General features: G+C 69.7%; 15 protein-coding genes across 15 annotated transcripts; 8 read left to right on the top strand and 7 right to left on the bottom strand.

The window, feature by feature from the left end:
* Positions 1–371: 371 nt before the first annotated feature.
* MICPUCDRAFT_46342 (uncharacterized protein) lies at positions 372–1,969 on the bottom strand (the record flags this gene model as incomplete). Its single annotated transcript, XM_003055095.1, has 1 exon — positions 372–1,969. The coding sequence occupies exon 1, from the start codon at positions 1,749–1,751 to the stop codon at positions 372–374; it is 1,380 nt and encodes a 459-aa protein (XP_003055141.1). The 5' UTR covers positions 1,752–1,969.
* Positions 1,970–2,101: 132 nt separating this feature from the next.
* MICPUCDRAFT_38109 (uncharacterized protein) lies at positions 2,102–3,604 on the top strand (the record flags this gene model as incomplete). Its single annotated transcript, XM_003055631.1, has 1 exon — positions 2,102–3,604. One exon carries the CDS (start codon positions 2,102–2,104, stop codon positions 3,602–3,604), a length of 1,503 nt encoding a protein of 500 aa, XP_003055677.1.
* Positions 3,605–3,746: 142 nt separating this feature from the next.
* Positions 3,747–4,064, bottom strand: MICPUCDRAFT_12445 (uncharacterized protein; the record flags this gene model as incomplete). Its single annotated transcript, XM_003055094.1, has 1 exon — positions 3,747–4,064. A coding segment is annotated over one exon (318 nt), but the record flags the coding sequence as incomplete, so codon positions are not given.
* Positions 4,065–5,088: 1,024 nt separating this feature from the next.
* MICPUCDRAFT_13333 (uncharacterized protein) lies at positions 5,089–5,433 on the top strand (the record flags this gene model as incomplete). Its single annotated transcript, XM_003055630.1, has 1 exon — positions 5,089–5,433. A coding segment is annotated over one exon (345 nt), but the record flags the coding sequence as incomplete, so codon positions are not given.
* Positions 5,434–5,492: 59 nt separating this feature from the next.
* Positions 5,493–6,395, bottom strand: MICPUCDRAFT_38108 (uncharacterized protein; the record flags this gene model as incomplete). The annotated part of the gene is made up of 1 exon (XM_003055093.1): positions 5,493–6,395. The coding sequence occupies one exon, from the start codon at positions 6,393–6,395 to the stop codon at positions 5,493–5,495; it is 903 nt and encodes a 300-aa protein (XP_003055139.1).
* Positions 6,396–6,667: 272 nt separating this feature from the next.
* On the bottom strand, positions 6,668–9,364 carry MICPUCDRAFT_50584 (uncharacterized protein; the record flags this gene model as incomplete). Its single annotated transcript, XM_003055092.1, has 1 exon — positions 6,668–9,364. One exon carries the CDS (start codon positions 9,362–9,364, stop codon positions 6,668–6,670), a length of 2,697 nt encoding a protein of 898 aa, XP_003055138.1.
* Positions 9,365–9,728: 364 nt separating this feature from the next.
* Positions 9,729–10,352, top strand: MICPUCDRAFT_50583 (uncharacterized protein; the record flags this gene model as incomplete). The annotated part of the gene is made up of 1 exon (XM_003055629.1): positions 9,729–10,352. One exon carries the CDS (start codon positions 9,729–9,731, stop codon positions 10,350–10,352), a length of 624 nt encoding a protein of 207 aa, XP_003055675.1.
* Positions 10,353–10,552: 200 nt separating this feature from the next.
* On the bottom strand, positions 10,553–12,246 carry MICPUCDRAFT_38106 (uncharacterized protein; the record flags this gene model as incomplete). The annotated part of the gene is made up of 2 exons (XM_003055091.1): positions 10,553–10,693; positions 10,837–12,246. The coding sequence occupies 2 exons, from the start codon at positions 12,244–12,246 to the stop codon at positions 10,553–10,555; spliced, it is 1,551 nt and encodes a 516-aa protein (XP_003055137.1).
* A 744-nt stretch (positions 12,247–12,990) lies between these two features.
* MICPUCDRAFT_50581 (RNA binding protein) lies at positions 12,991–13,923 on the top strand (the record flags this gene model as incomplete). Its single annotated transcript, XM_003055628.1, has 1 exon — positions 12,991–13,923. One exon carries the CDS (start codon positions 12,991–12,993, stop codon positions 13,921–13,923), a length of 933 nt encoding a protein of 310 aa, XP_003055674.1.
* Positions 13,924–14,181: 258 nt separating this feature from the next.
* MICPUCDRAFT_12257 (uncharacterized protein) lies at positions 14,182–14,904 on the bottom strand (the record flags this gene model as incomplete). The annotated part of the gene is made up of 1 exon (XM_003055090.1): positions 14,182–14,904. The coding sequence occupies one exon, from the start codon at positions 14,902–14,904 to the stop codon at positions 14,182–14,184; it is 723 nt and encodes a 240-aa protein (XP_003055136.1).
* A 625-nt stretch (positions 14,905–15,529) lies between these two features.
* On the top strand, positions 15,530–15,940 carry MICPUCDRAFT_50579 (uncharacterized protein; the record flags this gene model as incomplete). The annotated part of the gene is made up of 1 exon (XM_003055627.1): positions 15,530–15,940. One exon carries the CDS (start codon positions 15,530–15,532, stop codon positions 15,938–15,940), a length of 411 nt encoding a protein of 136 aa, XP_003055673.1.
* Positions 15,941–16,510: 570 nt separating this feature from the next.
* Positions 16,511–17,753, top strand: MYT1 (uncharacterized protein; the record flags this gene model as incomplete). Its single annotated transcript, XM_003055626.1, has 4 exons — positions 16,511–16,765; positions 16,953–17,227; positions 17,294–17,369; positions 17,457–17,753. 4 exons carry the CDS (start codon positions 16,511–16,513, stop codon positions 17,751–17,753), a joined length of 903 nt encoding a protein of 300 aa, XP_003055672.1.
* A 185-nt stretch (positions 17,754–17,938) lies between these two features.
* MICPUCDRAFT_50577 (uncharacterized protein) lies at positions 17,939–19,363 on the top strand (the record flags this gene model as incomplete). The annotated part of the gene is made up of 1 exon (XM_003055625.1): positions 17,939–19,363. The coding sequence occupies one exon, from the start codon at positions 17,939–17,941 to the stop codon at positions 19,361–19,363; it is 1,425 nt and encodes a 474-aa protein (XP_003055671.1).
* A 244-nt stretch (positions 19,364–19,607) lies between these two features.
* MICPUCDRAFT_50576 (uncharacterized protein) lies at positions 19,608–22,705 on the top strand (the record flags this gene model as incomplete). The annotated part of the gene is made up of 2 exons (XM_003055624.1): positions 19,608–22,128; positions 22,173–22,705. 2 exons carry the CDS (start codon positions 19,608–19,610, stop codon positions 22,703–22,705), a joined length of 3,054 nt encoding a protein of 1,017 aa, XP_003055670.1.
* A 193-nt stretch (positions 22,706–22,898) lies between these two features.
* Positions 22,899–23,237, bottom strand: MICPUCDRAFT_9164 (uncharacterized protein; the record flags this gene model as incomplete). The annotated part of the gene is made up of 1 exon (XM_003055089.1): positions 22,899–23,237. A coding segment is annotated over one exon (339 nt), but the record flags the coding sequence as incomplete, so codon positions are not given.
* Between the last annotated feature and the right edge of the window lie 227 nt (positions 23,238–23,464).

Genomic DNA, 23,464 nt, shown 5'->3' with positions numbered 1-23,464 from the left:
ACGGCGACGACGGCGGCGGCGGCGACGACGGCGAATGCCTGCGCGCGTTCTTTCTTCAGATCGCGGTGTTATCGAACCACCAGAACGGAAGGGACACGCACGTGAGGCAGATGAAGATATTCGGACCGCGGACGGACCCGACGGCGTTGATGGGACGCGGGATATCCTTCGCGACCCCGGAGTTTGGGCAGTTCGCCACGGTGAGATAGATGACAGCAGAGAACACGAGTAGTTTGTTTGTCTTAGGCGCATCGTGCGAATCCAATGCTATCAGACGCGAGCGAGCGACCGCTGCTAGTGTGCGCTACGATGGGAGGAGGAGGAGGAGGAGGAGGAACGCGTCGTCCGCGACGGACCGTCGCCTCCCGTCGTCACGCGCGCGCGACTTTCCAGCTCAACAAGTTCCCCAACGCCTCGCTCCCTTCCTTCGTGCCATCCTCCCCCGCGTGAAGCACCGTGCTCATGAACTTCTCTTGCTTCACCTTCCCGCGCGCGATCCCGAGGTTTATCCGCGCGACGTCGAGCAACCGCTGGTCGCTCAGCCCGCGCGCGAGCTCAAAAAACTTTTCGAAACAACTCGCCGCCTTGGCGTGTTCGCCCTCCGCGCTTCGAATCTTCCCGAGCGTGCACCACGCCCGCGCGTCCGCGCCCGGGTCCCTCACGACGCCCTTGCCTCCGCTCTCCTCCTCCGTCTCCGCCTCGCGCGCTTTCGCGAGGAGGATCGCGCTCATCCCGCCGCCGCCGCCGCCGCCGTTATCCGGCGGCTCCCCGTCCAGAAAAAACTCGAGGCATCGCGCCGCTTCCCTCTGATGCGCTTCCGCCGCCGCCGTCTCGCCGCTCGCGATCGCGGCGTCGCGCATCGCGAGCCGCGACGCCGCGAGCGCGCGTCGCGCCTTCCCCGCGCCCACCGCGTCGACGGGGGAGGCTTTCCGCGCACACAGTGTCAGGTGGTCGTCCTGGCGTTCCAACGCCGCGGCGTGCTCGCCGATCCTCGCGAGCGCGAGTCCCAACCGGTAGTTCGCGTCCGCCTCCAAGAGCACGCCGCCGTCGCTCTCGCCCTCCTTCCTCGCGACGTCCAGCGCGCTCGTGAGGAAGCGCACCGCGCCGTCGCCGTCGCCCTCGCGCGTCTTCGCGTCCGCGGCGGCGTTGTAGGCGCGAATGAGATGCCTTCGCGAGGAAGAGACGTCGTCGCGGGAGCCGTCGGCGGCGGCGACGGCGACGAGTCGCTCGTACGCCGCGATCGCGTGCGGGATGTCGCCCATGGACTCGTACACCCTACCGAGGTCGCCGTCCGCGACCATCTCCGCGGCGGGGTCTTTCGCCTTCCTCGCGGCTTTGAGGCGCTTCTCGTAGAAGAAGATGCCCTTGCGCGGGTCGCCGACTTTCAAGAAAAACTCCGCGATGGATCGAAAGGCATCCTGCGTGCCCGCGTCGTCGCCCTCCCTCGCGCTGCTCTCCGCGTGCACGAGCGCGTCGCGGACGAACGGCATGTGCTCCGGATCGACCTCGTCGTCGATGAACTCCTCGATCTTCTTCGCGTCGAGCGCGTCGGCCGCCTGCCCCGCGGCGAGCCGCGCGGCGACCTGCGCCGCGCTGGGCTGATCGTCCGCGACGCCGTCGCCCGCGGTGGTGAGGTAGTAAAAGTCGATGAACGCCGCGGGGCAGCCCTCCATGAGCGCCTCGATCGACATCGTCTGCTTGTCCGGCTCCTCGGGCGGGCGGTGGTTCATGAGGATCGTCTCCGTGTCCATGGCGACCGCCGGCGTCGTCGCGAAGCTTAGATGCTTCGATCTCCTTTTAGAATCCGACGGGGCGGGGCGCTCCCCGACTGGTAGGAGGCAAGCCGGCGGGGTCGCCGCCGCGTCGGGTTCGCGACGACGCGCGCGCGCGACGCGCGCTCGCTCCGAGACGTCGACTAGGACGCGCGACGCGTCGAACGACGACGAGCGTGCCTACCCGACGACGTGCGCGCTCGAGTGTAGACGCCTCGAATTAGCGACCCCAACTCAATAACGACAAAACGAGTTCATCGATCGATCGTGACGCGAAAAGCGCGGCGGCGTCGGCGGCGACGGCGCACTCCACGACGCCGCCTCCCACGATGTCGGCCGCGACGGACTGGTCGCTCACGCGCGAGACTCTCGTGCGCGTGTCCTGCGTCGATCCGCTCCCCGCGCCCCCCGAGTATCTCGACGACGCCGCGGTCGAGCGCCTGCGCGGATGGGACGCGTCGGCGCGCGACGGCGGGGGACCGGCGCTCGGCGTCAACTGCTGCGCCGTGTGCGCGGCGTCGTTCGCGGCGGCCCCGTCCGCGTGCGAGCGATGCGACGTCGTCAAGTACTGCGGCGAGGCGTGCCTCGAGAAGGACGCGGCGACGCACGCGCCGATATGCGCGCTCGCGTCGTTCGCCTCGCGTCTCGCCGCGGTCGAGATGGACGCGATCGACGCCCGCGCCGCCGCCGCCGCGTCCGCGAGGGCGTGCGTGAAGAACGTCAAGCTCCTCGGGAAGACCGGGACGTCGCACATCCTTGGCCCGAGAGGGTACGGCGAGCGCGACAGCGAGCGGATCGACGCGGACGCGTGCGCGAGCCGCTGGGGCGCGGTGTTGAAGCTCGCGGAGCGAGGGAACGCGCACGTCGTCGTCCCAAAGTCGGCGGAGGCGGCGACCGCGGACGACGACGCGCGGCTGGCGGCGAACGCGGCGGCGGCGAAGACGGCGAAGACGCTGAACGACTTCGCGTCCACGGCGAGCTACCCGCTCTCCGTCGTCGCCGCGTCGTGGCTGTTCCCGGTCGTGAAGTACGCGCTCATGCTCGGCGTGAGCGGGCACCGCGTCGACGACGACGACGACGGCGGCGGCGACGGCGGCGACGCGAACGAATCGGAATCGCCGACGGAGCCGGCGGCGCTCCACGTGGTGTGCGGCCCAGACGCGGACGCGCACGCGCTCGACGCGCCGTCCGACGTGTGGTGGCTCCTCGGCGCGGGCGCGGCGTTGGACAAGCCGGGCGTGGACGTCAGCCTGATCGGCGAGGGCGTCGCCGCGAATGAGATGGCGAACGAGTACGGTTTCGCCGGGTCTTCCCACACGCCGAGCGTGAAGCGATTCGCAGAGAGTTACGAAACGCACGCCGCCGCGGCCGCGCGCGGCCCGTGTCTCGTCTTCGGCGTCGGTTTGAACATCGCGAACGCGTGGGCGACGCTCCGCGGCGAAGAGGAGGAGGAGGAGGAGGAAGACGCGTCGGAGACGACGGAGGAAAAGTTGAACGTCATCGGCGCCGCCGCCGGCGCGGTGCGCGCCGCGCGACGCGCCGGGTGCCCGCTTCTGACGTCCAACCCGACGCGAGTAGACGTGAGCTACGAGCAGGAGGCGATGGAGGACGTCTTCGGGTACGAGCTCGTCGGGATGGCGAGGAATCCGTTCGCGTACGCGACGCCGGAGCTCGCGGGGGTCGGGGACGTGATTCGGCGCAACGAGTGGCTCGCCGCGTACGTGCCGAAGAGGTCGGCGGCGGCGGAGGTGGGGGGGGAGGGCGCGAAGCGGTCCGGCGACGACGGCGGGGGGGGCGGCGGCGACGCCAAGAAGGCGAAGAAGAAGAAGTAGGCGTTAAGGTTTAAGGGTACCCCCCTAGAATGATATTACATTACGACGCGACGCGGCGCGTTTAGAGCGGCGAGAAGCGATCGATCCTGTCTCTCGGCTAGATCGATCGCCCCCCGCGTCCCTCCGCGTCGCAACACCCAGCCTACCGATAGTGCCCGTCCGGCCCCGGGGTCGTCCCCCGCTCTCTCCCAAAGTCGTACAAGATCTCGATCCCCGGCGGCGGCGGGTTCCGCGCGTATTTGCTCCCGCCGTACGACGACGGCACCGTGTACGGGTCCGGATGCGCGTACCCGTCGAGCGTCTTCTCGCCATCCTCGATCGCGCGCTCGATCGCCCCGGGATCTCTCAGCGATTTGTTCTTCTCGAACATCGCGCGGATGCGGTCGCGCTCGGGGTAGAACACGTCGCGCATGACCGCCCAGCTCAGGCACGTCTTCAGGGAATGCCTGACGAGAGGACGAGGAGACGCGGGGCGAGGATCGGGCGTCAGGATGTGAGAGGGTCGGAGGGGGGGAAAAAAAACCCTATTTCGCCGCGACCCGCGCGCGATGGGCGAAGGCGACGGCGCGCGGGCGCGGACGACGCGCGCGCGCGCACCTGTACAGGCGCGTCACCCGCGTGGCGTTGGACATGACCGACATGATGCTCGTTCCGCGGCGGGGAACCTGCCGAGGGCTGCCGAGAGTGAGGACGCGGAAGGGTCGCCCTTTCGCTTTGAACGCACAGCTGGACGGACGCGGACTCGCTCGCGTTTTCACGCCTGGCTGCAGCAGTCACTGCCTCGAGTTTCCTCGGAGCGAACGAAGTCCCCGCCGCCGCCACTTCCACCCGCGCTGCCGCACGCTCGCGTTCACCCGAGGGCGTCATGGCGAAAGGATCTAGGCGCGGTCGCGTCGCTCCGCCCGCGCGCGAAACGCCGAGCGCGGACGTCGACGAGAGCGCCCCGGGCGGCGGCGTCCTCGGCCTCCTTTTAGCGCGGTTCGACGAGCTCAAAGAAGAACTCAAACACGTCAGGGCGGAGCTCGAGAGCAGCCGGGCGGAGACGCGGAAGACGCTCGATGAGGTTCTGAGAATCGTGAAGCCGCCGACGTTTCACGCGAACGAGGACATCGCGAGCGTCGTCTTATCGCACGTGTCGGACGTGCACACGCGCCTCGCTCTTTCGCGGGTGAACACGGTGTGGCGCAACGCTTCGAAGCACGCGTCTTCTCTGCCGGCCTCGCTCGACTTCACGGGTTGTCCGGACAAGTTGCTGGAGGATAAATCGTGGACCACGATGTGCGCCTACGTCCTTGGGATTAAAGGCGTGCTCGATCTGCCCGAGGCGCGCTTTCACAACCTTCTCGAACAGGCCGGGGCTGACTTGTCCAACAGCAAAGACCAGTGCAACCTCGGGAGCGTCTACGACAACAAAGCGAAGCGTTACGAGAAGGCGCTGGAGTGGTGGGAGAAGGGGGCACTTCAAGGTTGCAACTTGTGAGTTCAATATAGGTCGTCTCTACAAGAGCGGCCGAGGCGTGGAGAAAAACATCGACACGGCGATCGAATGGTTCACAAAGGCGGCCGATAAGGGTCACGTCTCCGCACTAAACAGTATCGGCACTCTCCACTACGAAGCAGGACGATACAAGGAGGCGTTCCCGTGGTTCTCACAAGCGGCCATTCGAGGCGAAGTCATGGCAGAGCATAACATCGGATTATGCTACAAACTTGGAAGAGGCGTGACGAAGGACATCCCCAAGGCCATCGAGTGGTTTACGAAGGCCGCGGAGAAGGGCTTCGCTGAATCGATAAACAGGCTCCGCGAACTCAACCAACCTGTGGCATAAAGTAGGCGACGACGTCACGATTCGAATAACGACGAAAGCTACGACACGCACGCGCGCTCTCACAGCTCCTCTCTACCCCCACCCCCACCACTCCCACCCCCGCCACCCCCACCCCCACCACCCCCACCACCCAACGTGAACCGCCGCAACCACGCCTCCCCCGAGAAAATCACGCCCGGCGACACCACGTGATCGACCCACCCGACGGTGTCCACCCACACGCCGTCGTTCCCGGTCACGTTCCTCCACCGGTCGCAGAACGAAAAGTCCTCGCTGACGAAGTGCCGCGTCGTCTTCGCTTCATCCCCCCCGTCTTCCCCGTCGTTCTCCTTGAACAGCGGGTGAAAGAACGCGTAGTGCGTCGCGCCGGTGCCCGGATCCAGATACGCCAGCCGTTCCCCATACGCCTCGACCATCATGCGCAACGCTCTCCTGGACACCATCGTGAACCCCGTGGGCGCGCGACCGACCCTCGCGAAGCCGTCGTCGTCGATGTGCAACGTCCCGACCTCGCCGCCGGCGATCGGGTCGGTCTCGTGCTCGAACTCGAGGGGGTAATCGTGCGACGCCGCGCGCAGAAGCGTCGTCTCGTCGACGGCGGCGTTTGCGGCGGCGTCGGCGTCGCCGCGCGGCTCGGAGAGGCGCGACGCGAGGCGACCCCAGTCGATCCCTTTCTTCGGGTACATCCCCGCGACGACGTCGTGATTCGACTCCGCGAACCGCTGGATGAGCTCCGGCGCGAACGCGACGTCCGCGTCGACGAAGAGCAGGTGCGTGAGCGACGGATCGCGGAGGAACTGCGCGACGAGCGCGCCTCGCGCTTTCGGGAGGTCGGCGATCCCGGGGACGGTCGCGGACACGAGCGACACCGCGTCCGACGCGGCGTAGTGCTCGTACGCGCGGATCACGGAGAGGTGGAACGCGTCCGTGATGTGCCCGCCGTAGCACGGCGTCGCGAGCATGACGCGATGACGCCGCGGACTCGACGATTCGTCCGCGGTGGGCGACGACGATTCGTCCGCGGCGGGGGTCGCGCTCGCGTCTTCTTCGCCCGCGGCGTGCGCGCGCGTCGACGCGAACCCCGCGAGGAACGTGAGCAGAAGAAGAAGATGAAGCGATCTCGCGCGCAGGGAAACGCGCTTCATCGCGAAGAGACGAACGAGAAGCGCGCGCGCGCGTGGGGGGGCGCGCGTCGATCTGTGCCTCCGAATGTTAAATCAATCCGTCTCTGCTGCTACACCGCCGGCAAACTCTCCACCTCGCGAATCGCGTCGACGTCGACGACGCGCAAGGGCAGCGGCGACGTTCGATGCTCGGGCCACGGCCGCCGCGGCCGCTTATCCGGCGTGCCCCCACTACGTATGATCTTCGTGAACAAGTCGTCGTCGTTCCCGTCGCCGTCGCTGTCGCTGAGCTCCGTGGGGATATCCGCGGCGTCGTCGTCGTCGTCCTCCGCGTCTTTTTCTGCGGCGGCGGCGGCGGCGGCGGCGGCGGCCGTTGAAGTCTCCGGCGGGAGCTCCTCTTCGCTGACGTCGTCGTCGTCGAACACGATCGCGCCCGTGGACGACGGCGGCGCCTCCGCCGCCGGCGGCGGCGCGCTCGCGCTCGCGCTCTCGGTCTCGGTCTCAATCTCGGACTTCTTCTCGCTCCCATCCTCCGCCTCCGCGTCGATGCTCTCGCGCGCCAACCGCCGCGCGATTCGCCTGTCTCGATACGTCCTCGTCTCCGCCACCGTCGACGCTCGCAACGGCGCCGCTCCGGGGGACAGCTCCGCGTCCAGGGTCTGCTGCCAGTCCCACTGCCACTTCTCCTCGAACGCCCACTCCGCGAGCGCTTTCCCCGCTTTCGCCCGCGTCGAGTCGCGGACGCTCGGCGGCGGCGACGACGACGACGCCGGCTCCGCCGCCGCCGCCGGCGCCGGTCGCCGCCCGACCGCGCGCCGCCCGTGCTTCGGCCCCGGGGCGGGCGCGGGCGAGTTCCCGCCCGGCGGCGTCGCGGAATTCGACCTCGGCCGCAGCGACAGCTCCTCCTCAGCCTCCCCCACCGCGGCCGCGGCGGCTTCCTCGACCTCGATCGCGCGCCGCTCCGCCTCCGCGACGGCTTCGAGCGTATCCTCTCTCCGCTCGATCATCCTCCGAAACGACGCCTCCGAGCGCTGCTTGATCACCGCCGCGTCCGTCTCCGGGTCGTCCCATCGCGCGTCGTGCGCGCGACGGCCTTCGCCTCGCGCCGGCGCCGTCGTCGGCCGCGCGCCGCGCTCCGACGGCGTCGACGGAGCGGCGACGGAGCCGCCGCCGGGCGGAGAGTTCGTCACCGCCGCCGTCTTCTTCGCGCCCGTCGGGTGCCACCGCGCCCGCACCAACGGCGTCGACGCGGACGCCGTGTGCGGCCGCTCCGTGTCCTTCCACTTCATCGCGATCTCCTCCGGCGTCATCCGATTGGTCGCTCCTGAATCCCCCCGCTCCTTGATTGGCTGTCGCGTGATCGGATTCGCGTCGGACGGCGGCGCGCGCGACAACGACATCGTCTGCAGCGCCTCCGCGACGCGCACGCGGTCGCTCACGAGCGCGCGCTCCTTCGCGAGCTGCAGTAAGAACCCGCGCTCGTCCGCGCTGAGTCGCGTCGTCGTCGCGCCGACGCCGCCGCCGCCGTCGGCGAGATCCTTCGCCGCGGCCGCCGCCGCCGCGTCGACGCGACGCGTCGGCCGCGTCGGCGACGTCGACCGCGGCGGCGGCGCCGCCGGCGACGACGCGGGGCTTCTTCGCATCGCGCTCTTCAGAGGGCTCTTCTTCATCGGGCTCGGGCTCGCGCGGTCGTCGTTCTCCTTTTCCTTCTCCGTTTCTTCTCTGTCTCTCTCTCTCTCGCGGTCGCGGTCGACGGAGGACCGAAGCGATCCTCCTCCGTCCCACGAGTCCCACGACGCGCGCGGGTCGAAGTGCCCTCTTCGGCCGTTCCCGGCGCCGCCGCCGCCGCCGGGGCCGCCGAATTTTAACCCGCGGCGGGATGACGCTCTCAGCGCGGCGCGCGGCGGTTCGATACGTCGCGTCGTCGTCGTCGTCGAGCTCAAACGCTCGACGCTCCTCCGAACGCCGCCGCCTCCTCCGCCGCCGCCGCCCGGGGCGAACGTGACCGCGCGCGCGGACCTCGGCCGGAGCGGCGACCCTTCCACGCTCCTCCGCGCGGCGTTCGCCGACGCCGTCGCCGGCCGCCTCGACCTCGACCCGCCGCCCGCCGCCGCCGGGGAGGACCGCGCCGACGCCGACGCCGACGCCGTCCCGCCGCCGTCGCCGCGCCGCCCCTCGCCTTTCCTCAGAAAGTCTTTCCTCGCGCGCGGCAGCGGGCTCAGCGCGCTGAGCTCGTTTCCGTCGTCGTTTCCGTTTCCGTCACCGTACCACCCCGCGGAGGTGGACGGGCGCGCCGGCGTGACGGGCGCGGAGCGCGCCGCCGCGGCGGTGGACGGGCGCGCGCCGCCGCGATGATGATGATGATGAAGTCGCGGTCGGGTCGGCGCGTCGCCGCCGAGCGCGAGCGCGCGCGCGACGGACGCCATGCGCGCGCGGTCGGTCACGAGCGCGCGGTCGCGCCCGAGCGCGGAGAGGAACGCGCGCTCGTCCGTGGAGAGGTTCACGCCGCCGCCGCGGTCGTCGTCGTTCGCGGCGTGCGCCCCGCCGTACGCGGACAGGCGTTCCATCTGTCGAGGGGAACAAAACGATGAAACGTGAGCGGGACGAATTCGAACGCGACGCGACGAGGGAGGGGGAGGAGTAGGAGGGCCGCCGCGCACCTCGGGGCGTCCGAGCGGCCTATCGATCGACGCGCGGATGCCGCCGTTCGTGTCCGGGTCGCCCCAGAACTCGTGCGTCTCCCGGACCGCGCTGCCCCATATCACGTGGTCCGCGAAGTCGCGCATCGTCGGCTCGTCGCTCGCCATCGCGATCGATCGCCGCCGCGTCGCGGAGCGGAGCCACGACGATTCGAAATGCTGTGGGCACCCGACGCGGCCGCGAGGTCGCGTCCGCGGCGCGACCGAGTCTCGTCGCGCGCGTCGCGAGCGCTCTCCTTCGTCTACTTCTTCTTCTTCTGACTACCGCGACGACGCGCTCGCGCTCGGCATCGTTTCTGATGTGGGACGGCGCGCCTTCGTTCCGCGGCGTGCGACGTGCAGTGACTTCACGCGAGGACGCGCACAGCTGGCAGTTTCCTCGACCCGCGCGAACAGTGGATTTTTTGCGAACAACGACACACCTCAACGACACGCGCCCCCCCCCCCGCTCGCCTCCTCCCCCCTCTCCCCGATGTCCCACCAGGCGCCGCACTACGACACCGCCGCGATCGGCAAACTGTGGCAGCCGATCCCTAAGACGTCCTGGGGCAGAGGCATCGCGATCGTCGCCGCGGCGTGGCTCGGCGGCGTCGCGTCCGCGATAGCCCTCGGACGCGCGGCGCTCCCTCCCTCGTCGTCGTCGACGCGCGACGACGCGCCCGCCGCCTCCGCCTCCGCGCCCGCCGCCGCCGCCTCCGCGCCCGCCGCCGCCGCCGCGCCCGCGCCGCGCGCGACGAAAGGCGCGGAGGCGGTGTGGCGCGGGACGTTCGACCCCGGGTCGAACCCGAGGGTGACGCGCCAGAGCGTCGCGCCGGAGCGGTCCTACTACGACACCGTGCGCGGCGGCGAAAACGCGCCGTCGACGCTGTGGCAAGAGACGCTGAGGAGTGAGGAGATGAACAAGTACAACTTTCACGCGCTCTCGCGGGACGGGAAGACGATCCAGAAGGAAGACCTGCTTAGAGCCTTCGGACAGGTGGACGTGGACGCGCTCGCGAAGGACGCGGACACGGACGGAGACGGTCGGATATCCCACGCGGACTGGCTCAGGATGAAGTCCAAGCTCGCGGAGGCGTACGAGCGCGCCGGAAAGTGATGAGAAGACGCGCGATTCGAGTGCGACGACGAGAACGACGAGAACGACGACGACTGACTGCGGTGCGACGACGAGAGACCTCTTCTTTCCTCGTGCGACACTACTTTTGTATGACACTTTTGCGCGACCGACGCTTTCGCGCAACGCGACGCGACGCGACGCTCTGCGAACGACGCCGCGCCCGCGCCCGCGCGTCCAACCTACAAATCCGGCGCCACCGCGCGCTCCACGTTCCGAAACTGCAACACCGGCTCCTCGAGGTCGCGGTACTCCCTCACCCGCCCTTCGCTCGCGCTCGTCACCCGCCGCGTCCACTCCGCGTCCAAAGCGCGCGCGTCCGACTGCGTGGGTGAAGCGATCGGTCAGTCGAACGTCTTACCGGTCAAACGTTGAAAGGGAAGCGCGGGTGAAGAGTGACGACGGGAAAAGTCCTTAAGGAACGGCGTGCACCCCGCGAACGGGGTCGTATGGGAAGCAGTCTCACCATCGCGTCGTGAATGCGAACGAGCAACCACGCGTCTAACGCCGCGTACCGCCGGACGTCCGCCGACAGCGGCCGCCTCGCCCACAGCGTCCCGTCCCCGCCTAGGTCCGGCGCGAACGACGCTTTGACTTTCGACTTGAGGTGTTCGCTCACGCGCGAGATGGCGGCGGCGTCGGGCCCGGCGGCGGCGTCGACGACGCCGTCGAACGCCGCGAGCGCGTTGGCCTCCGCGGCGGCGCCTTTGCCTAAATGCCGCGCCGCGCATTTAGGGACGCCGGATAACAGCGCGACGGACTGCGACGCCGCGCGGCGTGCGGCGACGTCCGCGAGCTGGATGTCGAACACGCCGTTTAGGGCGATGCCGTGCTGGTGATACAGCGCGTCGGAGTCCACGCGGCAGTCGAACATCAGCTTCGTGATCGACGCGTCCTCGAGCACCGACTTGAGCGTAACGCTCCGATTCGTGGCGTTATTCTCATCCTTCTCCTCTCCGCCGCCGCCGCCGCCGCCGCGCTCGAAGCACGCCTCGGACCCGAGCGCTTGGACGTCGAACAAGTACACCCTCTCGTTCGGGACCGCGATCTGCACGAGCGTCACGCGGCCGATTCGCGACATGGCGACGCCTTCGCAGTCGACGGCGATGACTTTTCCCGGCGCGTTCGCGATGGCGCGCACCGCGCGATCGAGGGCCTCCCCGGGGGAGGATATCACGTCGCACGTGTCGTCCAGGATGTTCAGCACCGCGAGGCACCGCGGGCACTCCTCGACCGGGCGCGCGGCGAGGTCGCCGGAGTCGGACGCTGCCTTTTTCTTTCCCTTTTTCTTCTTCTTCCGCTTCCCCGGGGATCCCTTCACGCCGCCGCCGGTCTCGCGCTCCCACGCGTACGACCCGCCCGCGGCCGAGCCGCCGCCGCCTGTCGCGTAGACTCCAGGCGCGTCCGCGTCCGCGAACGACGCGGGGGGGATGTCCCCGTACGCGGACGACGGCCCCGACGCCGCCGCCGCCGCCGCGCACGTCGTTCCGCAGAATCGATTCTGATGATTCGCGTCGCCGCCGACGACCGCGGTCTTTCGCTTGTACGACGCCCCGCACGCGACGCACGCGAGTCGCGCTTTCTTTCCCATGATGGCGGTCGCGGCGGCGGCGACGCGCGCGGCGCGAAGTGAGCGGCGCGCGTCGTCGACCGCGGCCTCGACGCGAGAGGAGGCGGCGGCGGGGAGGGATAGAGATCGATTCCGTCTCTCGGCGGTGCCGAGCGCGAATCCGCCGACGAACGACGGCGACGGTGAACGACGACGCGCGCCGCCCGCGCACGATCTCGACGCGCGTTCTCCTCGCGGTGAGGAGGATTCCCCGCACGCCGCTTGAAGCGCGGCGGCGACGTGGAACGCGCCCGCGAGCGCGGACATCAGTGGCGGCCGTCGCGAGAGAGTCCGTAAACTTATTACGTACCAAGGTACCAGGGCGCAAGAGTGCACGCTCCACGGTTCAAGGTTACAGTATTCACCCACCCCTCGGTTTCAACATTGATCGCGTTCCGTTTCAACTTTCATCGACGTTCATCGACGGGTCTGTTCGCGCAAAATGGCGTTTTTTTTTATTTTTGCCGCGGCGCGATGATCGTTTTCGCGCGCTCTGCTCGCGGGCGGCCACACCACACGGCGCGATCACCGCGCGCGACCTCCAGGTGCGCCTCCCTTCCCATCACCCGCTCTCTGCGCATCGCGCGTGCGCGCGCCGCGGCGGGCGCGCCGCGCGATCGCGTTTTCGCGCGCGTCACCGCGCGATCGTGGCTCGCGCGTCGATTCCTCCCAGATCGTCGCCGATTCGTGGCCCCCCGTGGCCCGCGCGGCGATCGACGCTCGAATCCCGCTCGCGACGATCGTCTCTTCGCGCGAAACGAAACGTCGCGGACGGCGTCGCGCATCGCGCGCGGCGCGCGCGCGCGCGTCGACGGCGTCGGAATCGATCGTCGTGCTCTCGCGCGATCGAGCGATCGATCGCGCGGCGACCCGAGCTTCGATCGTCGACGACCGATCACCGCGACGACGGATCCATCCGATTAATATCTCCCAGCCGCCGCCGCCCGCCCGCCCGCCGTTCCTCTGCTGACTCAAAAAACCTTCCGATCAACAGACCTCCACCCGATAAAAATGGGCTACGACGATCGACGCGGCCCCTCCCGCGGCGGCGGCGGCGGCGGCGGCCGCCACAACCCGTACGGCCGCGACGATCGCGGCCGCGACGACTACGAAGAAGAAGTCATCGAGATCTCCACCAATCGCCTCTACGTCCACAACCTCTCCTGGCGCGTGTCCTGGCAAGACCTCAAGGACCACTTCCGCCAAGCCGGCGAGGTGATCCACGCGAAGATCATGACCGAAGGCCCCGGAGGAAGGAGCAAGGGCTGCGGCATCGTGGAGATGGGCACAGTCGACGAGGCGGCAAACGCCATCGAGATGCTCAACGACACGGACCTCAACGGCCGGAACATTCTCATCCGCGAGGACCGCGAGGATAACGGCGGAAGAGGCGGCGGCGGCGGCGGCGGCGGATTCCGCAGCGACCGCGGCTTCGCCGGCCGCGGCGGCGGCCCGGGCGACGGGGACAGGTGCAACAAGTGCGGCGGGATCGGTCACTGGGCGCGGGACTGCCCGTCGCGGATCGACGTCGGTCGCGGCGGCGGCGGCGGGCGGTTCAGGTCCGATCACGACGACCGCGGCCGGGACCACCGCGGCGAGCGCCGCGAGCGCCCGCCGCGCCGCGAGCCCGGCGCCGACGACACGTGCAACCGGTGCGGGAAGACCGGGCACTGGGCGAGGGATTGCCCGGAGCCGAGAAACGACGGCAAGACGGGCGCGCGCGGCCCGGGCGCCGACGACAAGTGCAACATCTGCGGCGAGCTCGGTCACTGGGCCAGGGACTGCCCTAACAAGGACAAGTTCCCCAAGCGCGGCGGCGGCGGCGGCGGCGGCGATGGCGGCGATGAAGGCGCTGGCGACGCCGCGGCGCTCGATAACGATCTCGAGGAGTACAAGGCGGCCGCGCCCGCCGGGGACGCGGATGGCGACGTCGCGATGGAGTGATGAGTGAACGCCGAGGCGGACGCTCTCGTCGACCGCGAGTACGAGTGTACATACACGAGACGTACGGCAGAGACGCGAAGCGAGAGGAGGGAGGAAAGAGGCGAGCGCGCGCGCGACGCATTCCAGTGAACAATTTTTAATAATCGAAACGCACACCGTTCGACAGTTACCATCGCATCCATCGTCGTTAAAAGATCGATCGCCTACTCGTACTAGTAGCTAGAGTCTACTACTAGACCACGCCGCGTGCGCTCTTCCCTAAGACGTCTTACACCGCGTCGCGGTCGCCTCGCACCCCGGGTACAGCTGCCTCACGTCGCTGAACGACTCGTCCGGAAAACACGCGCATCGCGTCTTCCGCCCCGTCCCCGTCCCGTCGTCCTCGCGCACCCCGAACGACACCTCTCGCCGCGGATGCGACGTCCCATCCGGACACCACACCTCGCCGCCCGCCTCCGCGCTCCACCTCGCGTCGCAGTTTGGAAACACCGCCGCCCTCGCCCGCGCCTCCTCCGCTTCTCTCTCCACGCGCTTCCGAACCGCCGACGCGGTCTTCACGAGCTCGAGCTTGTGCTTCGTCGGCGCGCCGTTCACGTCGTAGTAGAGCCCTCCCGCGTGCACGCCGACGCGGCGGTATCGATGCGCGTGCGTCTTTCCGTCGCGGTAAAACTTGAGCCAGTCGTCCACGACGACGCGCGCGCGCGGCTCGAGCCCGTCCAAGCCCGGTCGCAGGTTCTCGTCGTCGTCGAATTTCCCCGTCACGAACGCGCGCGTGGCGTCGCGCGCGACGAAGCCGTGGTAGCTCCCGCCCGGGCCGTAGTGCTTCGCGCCGGCGCCGACGTCGAAGACTTCCCCCGCGATCGCCAGCCACAGCTCGGCGCTCTTCTCGCCGTCCTTCACCTTCAGCTCGTCGTCGTACACGGGGACGTCCGTCGCGCCCGACGTCGCGCCCGGGGGGATCCCGCTCCACGGCTTCGCCATCCACCGCGCGAGGATCAGCGACAGCGCGAAGGAGACGGCGACGATGGCGAGGAAGACGCAGACGACTTCGGCGCCGCGCGCGGAGGAGGAGGACGACGACGACGATGGCCGCGGGCGCGGGCGGCGGGGAGGGCGCGGCGGCGACGCGTCCGCGGAGGCAGGCGGCGGCGGCGACGACGCGTCCGCGGCGGAAGACGAAGCGCTCGCGCGCTTCCGGACGCCCTCGGACATGACCCCGCGCGTCGTCGAAGTGCCGCGGCGCGGGGTCGTCCGAGGACGACGACGCGACGCGGCGCGGCGACGATACCAGTCTGCACTGCACTGGCGGAATTTTTGAACTCGTTTCTCGGAGCTGTCCGTCGGAATCCCCCCGAGGGGGGCGGCACAACGGACGCACAACGGAGCGCGCCGCGCGCGTCAACGGTCGGAATCGCACGCGCGAGCCGCGCGACGCGCGCATCGAACGCGCTCGAATCGACGCGGACGACCGGAACGGCGCGAAGACGCCGCGCGAGGACGCGAACGCGCGGCGAACCGCGGTACCCCCGCGGGACGGAATCTGGCACCGACGCCGCGCGAAGAAGACGACGGGAGTGATCGTTTCCGCGCGACGTCATCATCCATCATGAGCCACCTCGGGCTTCGACTGAAGCAGCGCTCGGTGCTGAGCTTCAACACGCCGTCGTCGCAGCAGGCGTCGAACGCGCAGAACGCCGCGAGCGGTGACCTCGCGCAAGCGCCGACGCCGGGGCTGAGCCGGGCGATGAGCGCGATGTGCGTCGAGCGCGGCGGCACGCAAGATTTGGACGCCGCTAACGCGAACGCGAACGCGAACGCGCCGCCGCCGGTCGCGGCCGCGCCGTCGCAGGGCGGCGGCGGCATGGACACCGCGTACATGTCGCAGGGCATGCCGATGTTCACCCCGGACTTCATCACCCCCGTCGACGCGCAGTTCGCGTGCGTGTACGACCCGAACGAGAAGGAAAACAAGGCGCGTTCTTACACTGGTTCCCATACGACCGCGTCGGCGTGGTGAACGCCGATCCTTAAGGACTTTGCCGGGCGATTCTCTCCGCCCATCCCTTGCGTTCAATCCCCGCCATCGACGCCTTTCAACTCCATCTGACGCCTTTGAACTCCACCCCGACAATCGCTCGTATGGAACGACCCTAAGGGCCCGCGGTCCCCCGCGCACCTGTCGCCGATGCGTTCGAAACGCCCCAGGTTCGGCCTCGAGCTCTCCCAGGACATGGGGTTGGGGTCGCTGTCGCAAGGCATGGGCGGGGGGTTATCGCAGTCGCAGCCCGGGCTCGGCGGATCGCTCGGCGCCGGCGGCGGATCGCTCGGCGGCGGCGGCGGTATGGCGTGCAGTCAGGAGTTTCTCGGGCGCGGCGGCGACTCCAACGGCGCCGCCGACGGACTGTTTCGCGTCCCTGCGCCGCGGGGCCCGATGAAAGGCCGCGGATCGTCCGGGGGCATCCCGCGCGCGGCGCCGTCGCCGCCGTGCCACCGGAACGCGTTCCTGCCGTCGCGCGATCAGCCCGCGGAGACGCCCGCGCACGCGCGCGTCGGCGGCGCGCCCACGCCGGCGGCGGCGCTCGCGACGATGTCGCGGCTGCGGACGGATTTCGTCGACGTCGGCGTCGTCGGCCGCGGCGGGTTTTGCAAGGTGTTTAAAGTCATCGGCCGTCTGGACGGCGCGCAGTACGCGGTGAAGCGCACGGAGAAGAAGTTGCAGACGGAGCGAGAGAAGCTCGAGGCGCTGCGGGAGGTGCAGGCGATGGCGAGCTTGGGCGGCGGCGGCGAGCACGTCGTTCGGTATTTCGGCGCGTGGATGGAGTACGACCACCTGTACATTCAGGTACGTCACGCGTGACTGTCCCCATACGACCGCGTTCGCGTTGTGAACTTCATTCCTTAAGGACTTTCTCTCCCGGCGCGCGTTTCTCTCCGCCCAGGGTCCCTCGCTGCTTTCAATCCCGACGCGCCTCGACGCCTTTCAACTCCTTCAACTGACGCCTTTCGACTCCGCCTCGAACGGCTCTCAGTTGGAACTGTGCGACGGGACGTTGTCCGAACTGAGCGCGCTCTCGAACGCCGCGACGGAAGCGTCGCTCGTGAGCGGCGTCCCGGTCCCGGCCGGGGTGAAGATCTTCGACGAGGCCGCGGTGATTGAGGTGTTAACGCACGTGTGTCGCGCGTTACGGTACGCGCACGCCAGAAACGTCGCGCACCTGGACGTGAAGCCGGACAACGTGTTGCACCGAAGGGGCGCGTATAAGCTCGCCGACTGGGGCCGCGCCGCGCCCGTGGACGGGATCGGGTGGACCAAGGGCGGCGGCAAGGGCGACGGCGGCGGGAGCGGGAGCGGTGGGAGCGGCGGCGGGAGCGGCGGGCGGCTGGTTTCCGTCGAGGAAGGCGACGCGAGATACCTCGCCCCGGAGCTTCTGCGGGGCGACTTTGGCGTCTCCGTCTCTTCCTCCTCTGGCGACGGGGGGTCGTCGGAGGACGCGTCGATGACGTCCTTATCCGGGCCGTTATCCGACTCGCAGTGCTCGCTCGGCGTCCCCGGCGACTCCTCCTTCGTGGGGTTAGACCGCGCGGACGTCTTCTCCCTGGGCGCGACCGCGTACGAGCTCGCGCGCCGCGCGCCGTTGCCGTCGAGCGGCGACGAGTACCAGGCGCTCCGACGCGGCGTCGGCGTGCGGCCGCTCGGGGAGGGATGGTCGGACGGGTTCCACGCGCTGATCTCGAGCATGATGCGCGAGGCGCCGGGGGAGCGGCCGAGCGCGAAGCGACTGATGCGCGAGGGGTTGCTGAGCGGCGACGGGGGGGGGGGCAGCGCGTGAGCGCGCGCGTGAGGCCCGGGGAGGGGAGCGAGAGGGAGAGAGGGAGGGAGAGTTCGACGAAACTCGCGTCAGACGACGACGGAAAATTCAAAAAGTCAACACGACGAATCGTCCCGTCCCGCGGAACACATCAATCACATCGCGACCATCGCGACCACGACGCGCGCGAGGGACGGCCGGCCGCGATGCCGTCGCCCGACGCGAAGGGCGATACCCCCGCGGGCGCGCTCGCCGAGGTGATGCGACCCGCGGACCCGCTCCTTTCGTGGCTCGAGCGCCTCCTCTCGACGGACGACGACGACGACGACGTCCGCGTCTCGTCCGTCGACGACTGCCTCGACGGCGTGCTCCTCACGCGCGCGCTCGCGAAGCTGGACGGCGAGCCCGTCACCGCGGGCGGGACGATCGGCGCGGGCGACGACACGCACGCCGCCGCCGCCGCCGCGATGCCGGGGCTCCACGCGTCGTTATCCCACGCCGGGCTCGCGCGCAGGTGCGCGCCGCACGTCGTCGCGATGTCGCGCGGGGAAGCCGCGGGCGCGCACGATCTGCTGCGCGCGGTGTACAAGCACTATCTCGCGAACCACGCGCATCGCATCCACGTCGCGAGCGCGAAGAAGGCGGAGGAGAAGGAGAAGAAGAAGGCCGCGGACGAGAGAGAAGAGGCGCACGACATCGCGAGCGTGAGGCTGAAGGACCCGGAGACGCGATGGCACGCCGCGGGCGCCGCCGCGAGGCTCAGCGTGGACTTCGATTCCGACGGCGACGACGACGACGCCCCCGTCGACGCGCCCGCGACGGGCGACGGCCCCGAACCGAGCGCGACGCCGCGCCCCACCGCGGACAGGGCCTCCCGCAGAGCCGCGGCCGCGAGGCTGGCGCTCATGGAAGGCCCGCCGTTGGACCCGGACGCGTACGTGTCCGAGCCGCACTGGGCGCCGCCGCCGGCGCGCGTCGACAGCGCGAGATACGGCGGCGCCGCCGCGTCCGTCGCGGCGTTCGGCGGCGGCGACCGCGATGGCGGCGCCGGCGCCGCGACGAAGCTCATCGGGAAGGTGGAGATCGACGTCGACGTCACCGAGGAGGGCGAGGGACCGGTACGCGCGGAGGAGGAGAGTCCGAGCGCGGGGACGGGGGCTGGGGGGGGGTTCGTGGCGAGCCCGGCGGAGCGACGCGCCGCCGCCGCCGCCGCCAAATCCGCCGTCCCCGACGACGACGACAAAGAGAACGACGAGGCCACGCCGTCGTTGTACCCTTCGATCAACCCGCACGGCACGCACGCGTTCGCGCTCGAGCTCGAGGGGAATAAACGCCTGGACCGAGCGACGGCGGCGGCGCGAAGCGCGAAGATATCCGCGAAGCACGCGACGAGCGACGCGAATTCGCTCGCGTCGTCGCGCGAGACGTCGCGAGCGGCGAGCGTCCGCGCGTCGCTGAATCGCTCCGAGGCGTCGAGCGCGTTCCCGCCGCTGCCGCCGCGGGAGGACGACGACTCCGAGGACGAGGACGCGAGGGCGTCGCGGACGCTGAAGGAGGAGCGCGCCCAGATGGCCATCTTCGAGGCGCGTATTCCTTACACTGGTCCCCATACGACCGCGTCGGCGCGGTGAACGCCGATCCTTAAGGACTTTTCCCGGCGATTCTCTCCGCTCACGCCTCGGTTTCAATCCCCACCCTCGACGCCTTTCAACTCCGACTGACGCCTTTCAACTCCACCCCGACATCATCTTCAAGGCGGCGGCGGCGCGGCTCGAGGCTGAGGGCGAGCGTCGACTGGACGTCGTCGAGGACGCGAGCCGACGCGCGAAAGAGGCTGCGGAGGCGTCGTCCGCGATCGCGTCCACCGCGGCGTCGATGGAGCCCTCGCCCGCGCAGTCCCCCGCGCGTCTCCCCCGCGCGTCCCGGGGAGCCGCCGCCGGCGCCGCCGCCGCGTCGCGTTCGATGGACTTTTCGGCGGCGCGGTCGAGCGGCGAGTCGTCGTCTTCGCGCGCCGCGGGCGGTCCCCCGAGCGGGGACACGACGATCTCGAGCATGAACTTTGGCGGGTCGTCGTCCTGGCGCGGCGGGAAACCCCTCGCGGGCGACTCCGTCATCCCCGAGCACGCGCGGCGGAGCGTACTCGATCGACTCTCGACGCTCCCGATCGAGGCGGACGACGACGACGAAGACGAAGACGTCGACGCCGACGCCGAAGCGCGTCTGAACCGCGAGGCGGCGTCGTTGCGCCAGAGCATCGCGTCCCTTCGCGCGTCGCTGACCATCTCCGAGTCTGGAACGTCGACGCGGCGAATGGAGACGGACGACGAGGCGGAGGCGGCGGACGACGCCGTCGCGGAGGAGTGGGAGCGCGCGGGTCGATTGAGCATGCGATCGGACGAGGGCGAGTCGACCGCGACCGCGACCGCGACCGCGACCGCGGCGGCGAGCCCCGGCGGCGGCGGCGGGAAGAAGAGCGTCGCCGCGGCGGCGCAGGAAGCCGCGCTCCTCGCCGCGGCGGAGGCGGAAGCGAAGGACGCGGAGGAAGCGATGCTCCCGTCGCCGCCGTCGGAGTCCCCGGAGCCGAGCCCGGCGCCGTCGTTTCGACGCGTCAGAGGAGGCGACGCCGCGGCGAGGATGGCGCTCGACGCGAAGCGGCGGCAAATCGAGAGCGAAAAGACGGCGAAGGAGAAGGCGCGCGGGGAACAGAGGCAGGCTGCGGGCAGAGAGGCGCTGATGCAGTTCTTCGCGAGTAAGGGCGGTCTGGACGTGTCGCCCGGACGTAAGAAGCGGACGCCGACGAAGCCCACGGTGGTCGGGAAGGAATTGCTGCTGAACAGACGCCGCGGCGGGGACTCGTGTCCCTCCCCGGCGAGACAGTCCGCGGAGAAGAAGCGAGACGAGGAGACGAAGTGGATCGCGAAACAAGCCGCGGAAGCGGCGGCGAACGCGAAGCGCGCCGCGGAGGAAGCCGCGGCGGCGGCGCAGCTCGCGGAAGACCTCGCGGCGGCCGCCGCGGAGGCGGAAGAAAAGGAAAAGGAGACGCCGACGACGCCGACGCCAACGAAAAAATCTACGTCGACGCGCGTCGAACCCCCGCTGCCGCGCGTGGCGACGTACGACGTCGAAAAAGAACGCGAGGCGAGAGCCCTCGCGGCTGCGGAGCGCGCGACCAAAGACGCCGCGGACGCGCAAGACGCGGTCGTCCGCGCCGCGGAGGCGGCGGCGCGCGCCGCCGCCTTCGCCGCCGCGCCCGGCCCGAGACCCATCCCGGCGATCCCGCCGCCGCCGCTGCCGCGCGCGGCGACGCTCACGCCCGAACGCGCGCGAGACGCGAAGGCTGCGGCCGCGGCGGAGCGCGCCGCGCGTGAACGCGCGGCGCTCGCGGAGGAAGCGCTCGTCCGAGAAGAGTCGCGCGCGCTGTTGGAAGCCCCGGGGCTGGACCCGACCCCGGCGGCGGGCGCGTCGTCGCCGTCGCCGCCGCCGCGCGTCGCGAGGCTCGGCGATCCGAACCTCGCGCGCGAGGAGAAGGCGAAGGCTGCGGCGGCGCGCGCGGAGCGGCTCCAGCGCGCCGCGGAGGCGGCGATCGCGGAGGCTGCCGCCGCGGCGGCGGAGGCGGCGGCGTTTCTGAACGCCCCGGGGCCGGACCCGATTCCGTTGCGCGTCGCGCCGAGGTCGCTGCCGCGCGTCGCGCGCTCGCCCGAGGAGATCGCGGCAGAGGAGGACGCCAAGGCGAGAAGAGAAGAAGCCGCGCTGAGAGCGGCGGCGGACGCCGCGTTCGCCGCCGCCGCCGCGGACGCGGAGGCCGCGATGAACGCCGCGGCGCGAGAAGCGGAAGCCGCCGACGCGGAAGCCGCCGGCTCCGGCTCGCCGCCGCCCGCGTTCCCGGAGTGGTTCGGCGCGGTCGACGACGACGAGCTGCTCGTGGACGACGACGACGCCGCGGGTGCGGGAACCGCCGCCGTCGTGGACGGGTTCGAATCCGGGGCGTCGAACCTCCTCGTGCCGTCCGACGCCGCGCGCGAGCTCGAGGAACGCGACGCGTGGGAGGAACGCCGACGGACAGAGTGGGAGCGGCAGGACGCCGAGCAGCGCGAGCGCGAGGCGCGGGAGAAGGCGCGCGCGGAAGCGTTCAAGGGCCTGAAGGGCGAGGCGATGTGGATCGACGTCGGCGGGTGGAAGAGAGACGCCGACGCGGGGGTGCCGAGCGGGGCGTGGGGCCGGGACGCGTTGTCCAAGAGCGGCGGCGTGGAGCCGACGCTGGGACACGACGCGGTGACGTCGCGCTCGTTGGCCGCCGCCGCCGCGGAGCGGATGGCGAGGGCGAGCGAGGGCGCCGCGGCGATCGACGCGCGACGCGCGAGGAGCGCGCGGGCTGGCGGGTGCGTTCTGTACACCGGTCCCCATACGACCCCGCACGCGTTGTGCTCGCCGATCCTTAAGGACTTTTCCCGGCGCATCTCTCCGCCCACCCCTTCCTGTCAATCCCCGCCATCGACGCCTTTCAACTCCACCCCAGAGGAAGAATGTCGGACGGTCGTCGGAAAACGTCCGACGCCGCCGTCGTCCCGGCGTATCGCCCGTCGCAACGACTGTCGAACAAGAAGATCGTCCGCAACGCGCTGTCGCACGTGTGCATGGCTGGCGCGGCGATGCAAAAAGAACGCGACGACGCGCTCGCGGCGTTGGACGCGGTCCCCGCGGAAGTCGCCGTCGTCTTCGTCGTGCTCTTCCGGGAAAACACGTTCCCGTTGAAATTTCGCGCGTTGTACGCGTTGACGCGAGATCCGGAGAACGAAACCGTGGAGCGACTGGTGAAGATTCACGGCAAGAGCGGCCCTAACGTGGTGCCGCTGTATAACGTGGACAGCACGATGAAGTACGACAGCGGCACGAGGGAGTTTAAGGCGCTGAACACGAGCGCTCTGACGCCTTTGACGACGGCGATCACCCTGGCGAGGACCGCGGCGAGGTGAAAAATTAAGTCTAATTATGTCAACGCGGAGTATAGACTACGTATATGTACGCTATGTAGTAACGCCCACCTCGCCGTTCGTCGCTCGACGCGTCGATCTCTCCTCAGTCGACGGAGCCTCCGTCCACGGCGGCGATCTTCTCCCTCTCCTCGAGCCGCGCCTCCAGCGCCTTTATCTTCTTTATGTAGTCCTTTTCCTTTTCTTCGTCGTCGTCCTCGAAAAACAACAGCGGAAACATCCCCAACAGGCATCCGATCGAGATGCCGATCACCGCGCCGAGCATCCGCATCAACCGCGGCCCGCTCTTCGCCGCCTGCGCCGCGGTCAACTCCGGGTTCTTGAACCCCCACCGCTCGGCCATGAGCTCGATCTTGGACGAGAAGCCGACGCCGGCGATGTCGCTGAGCAAGTTCCCGAGCCCCGCGGCTGCCATCGTGGACAACGCGAACGTCGCGCCGACTTTCAGCTCGATGTACTCCCCCGCGGTGATCATCAGCGCGTTATCCATGAACCCGAACCCGATGAACGGGATGCACTGCGCGGTGAATATCGCGAAGAGCACCTTGTTATCGATCACGACGTCGCCTTTCCCCGCCGCGCGCATCATCGCGGCTTCCAGCCCCGGCCCGCGTCGTTGCGCTCGGTCGAACACGCGCCCGAGGAGGATGTTGAACTCGCTCCTCGAGAGGACGCCGCTCTTGTCTATGTCCGCTTGCTTCCACAGCGCGTTGACTTCCTCCGTGGTCATGCGCTTGGTCT

The sequence above is a fragment of the Micromonas pusilla genome (genome assembly GCF_000151265.4).
Source record: "Micromonas pusilla CCMP1545 genomic scaffold MICPUCscaffold_1, whole genome shotgun sequence".
Taxonomy (NCBI): domain Eukaryota; kingdom Viridiplantae; phylum Chlorophyta; class Mamiellophyceae; order Mamiellales; family Mamiellaceae; genus Micromonas; species Micromonas pusilla.
The sequence above is the reverse complement of the archived record's forward strand: the minus strand, read 5'-3'. Positions and strand labels throughout refer to the sequence as shown.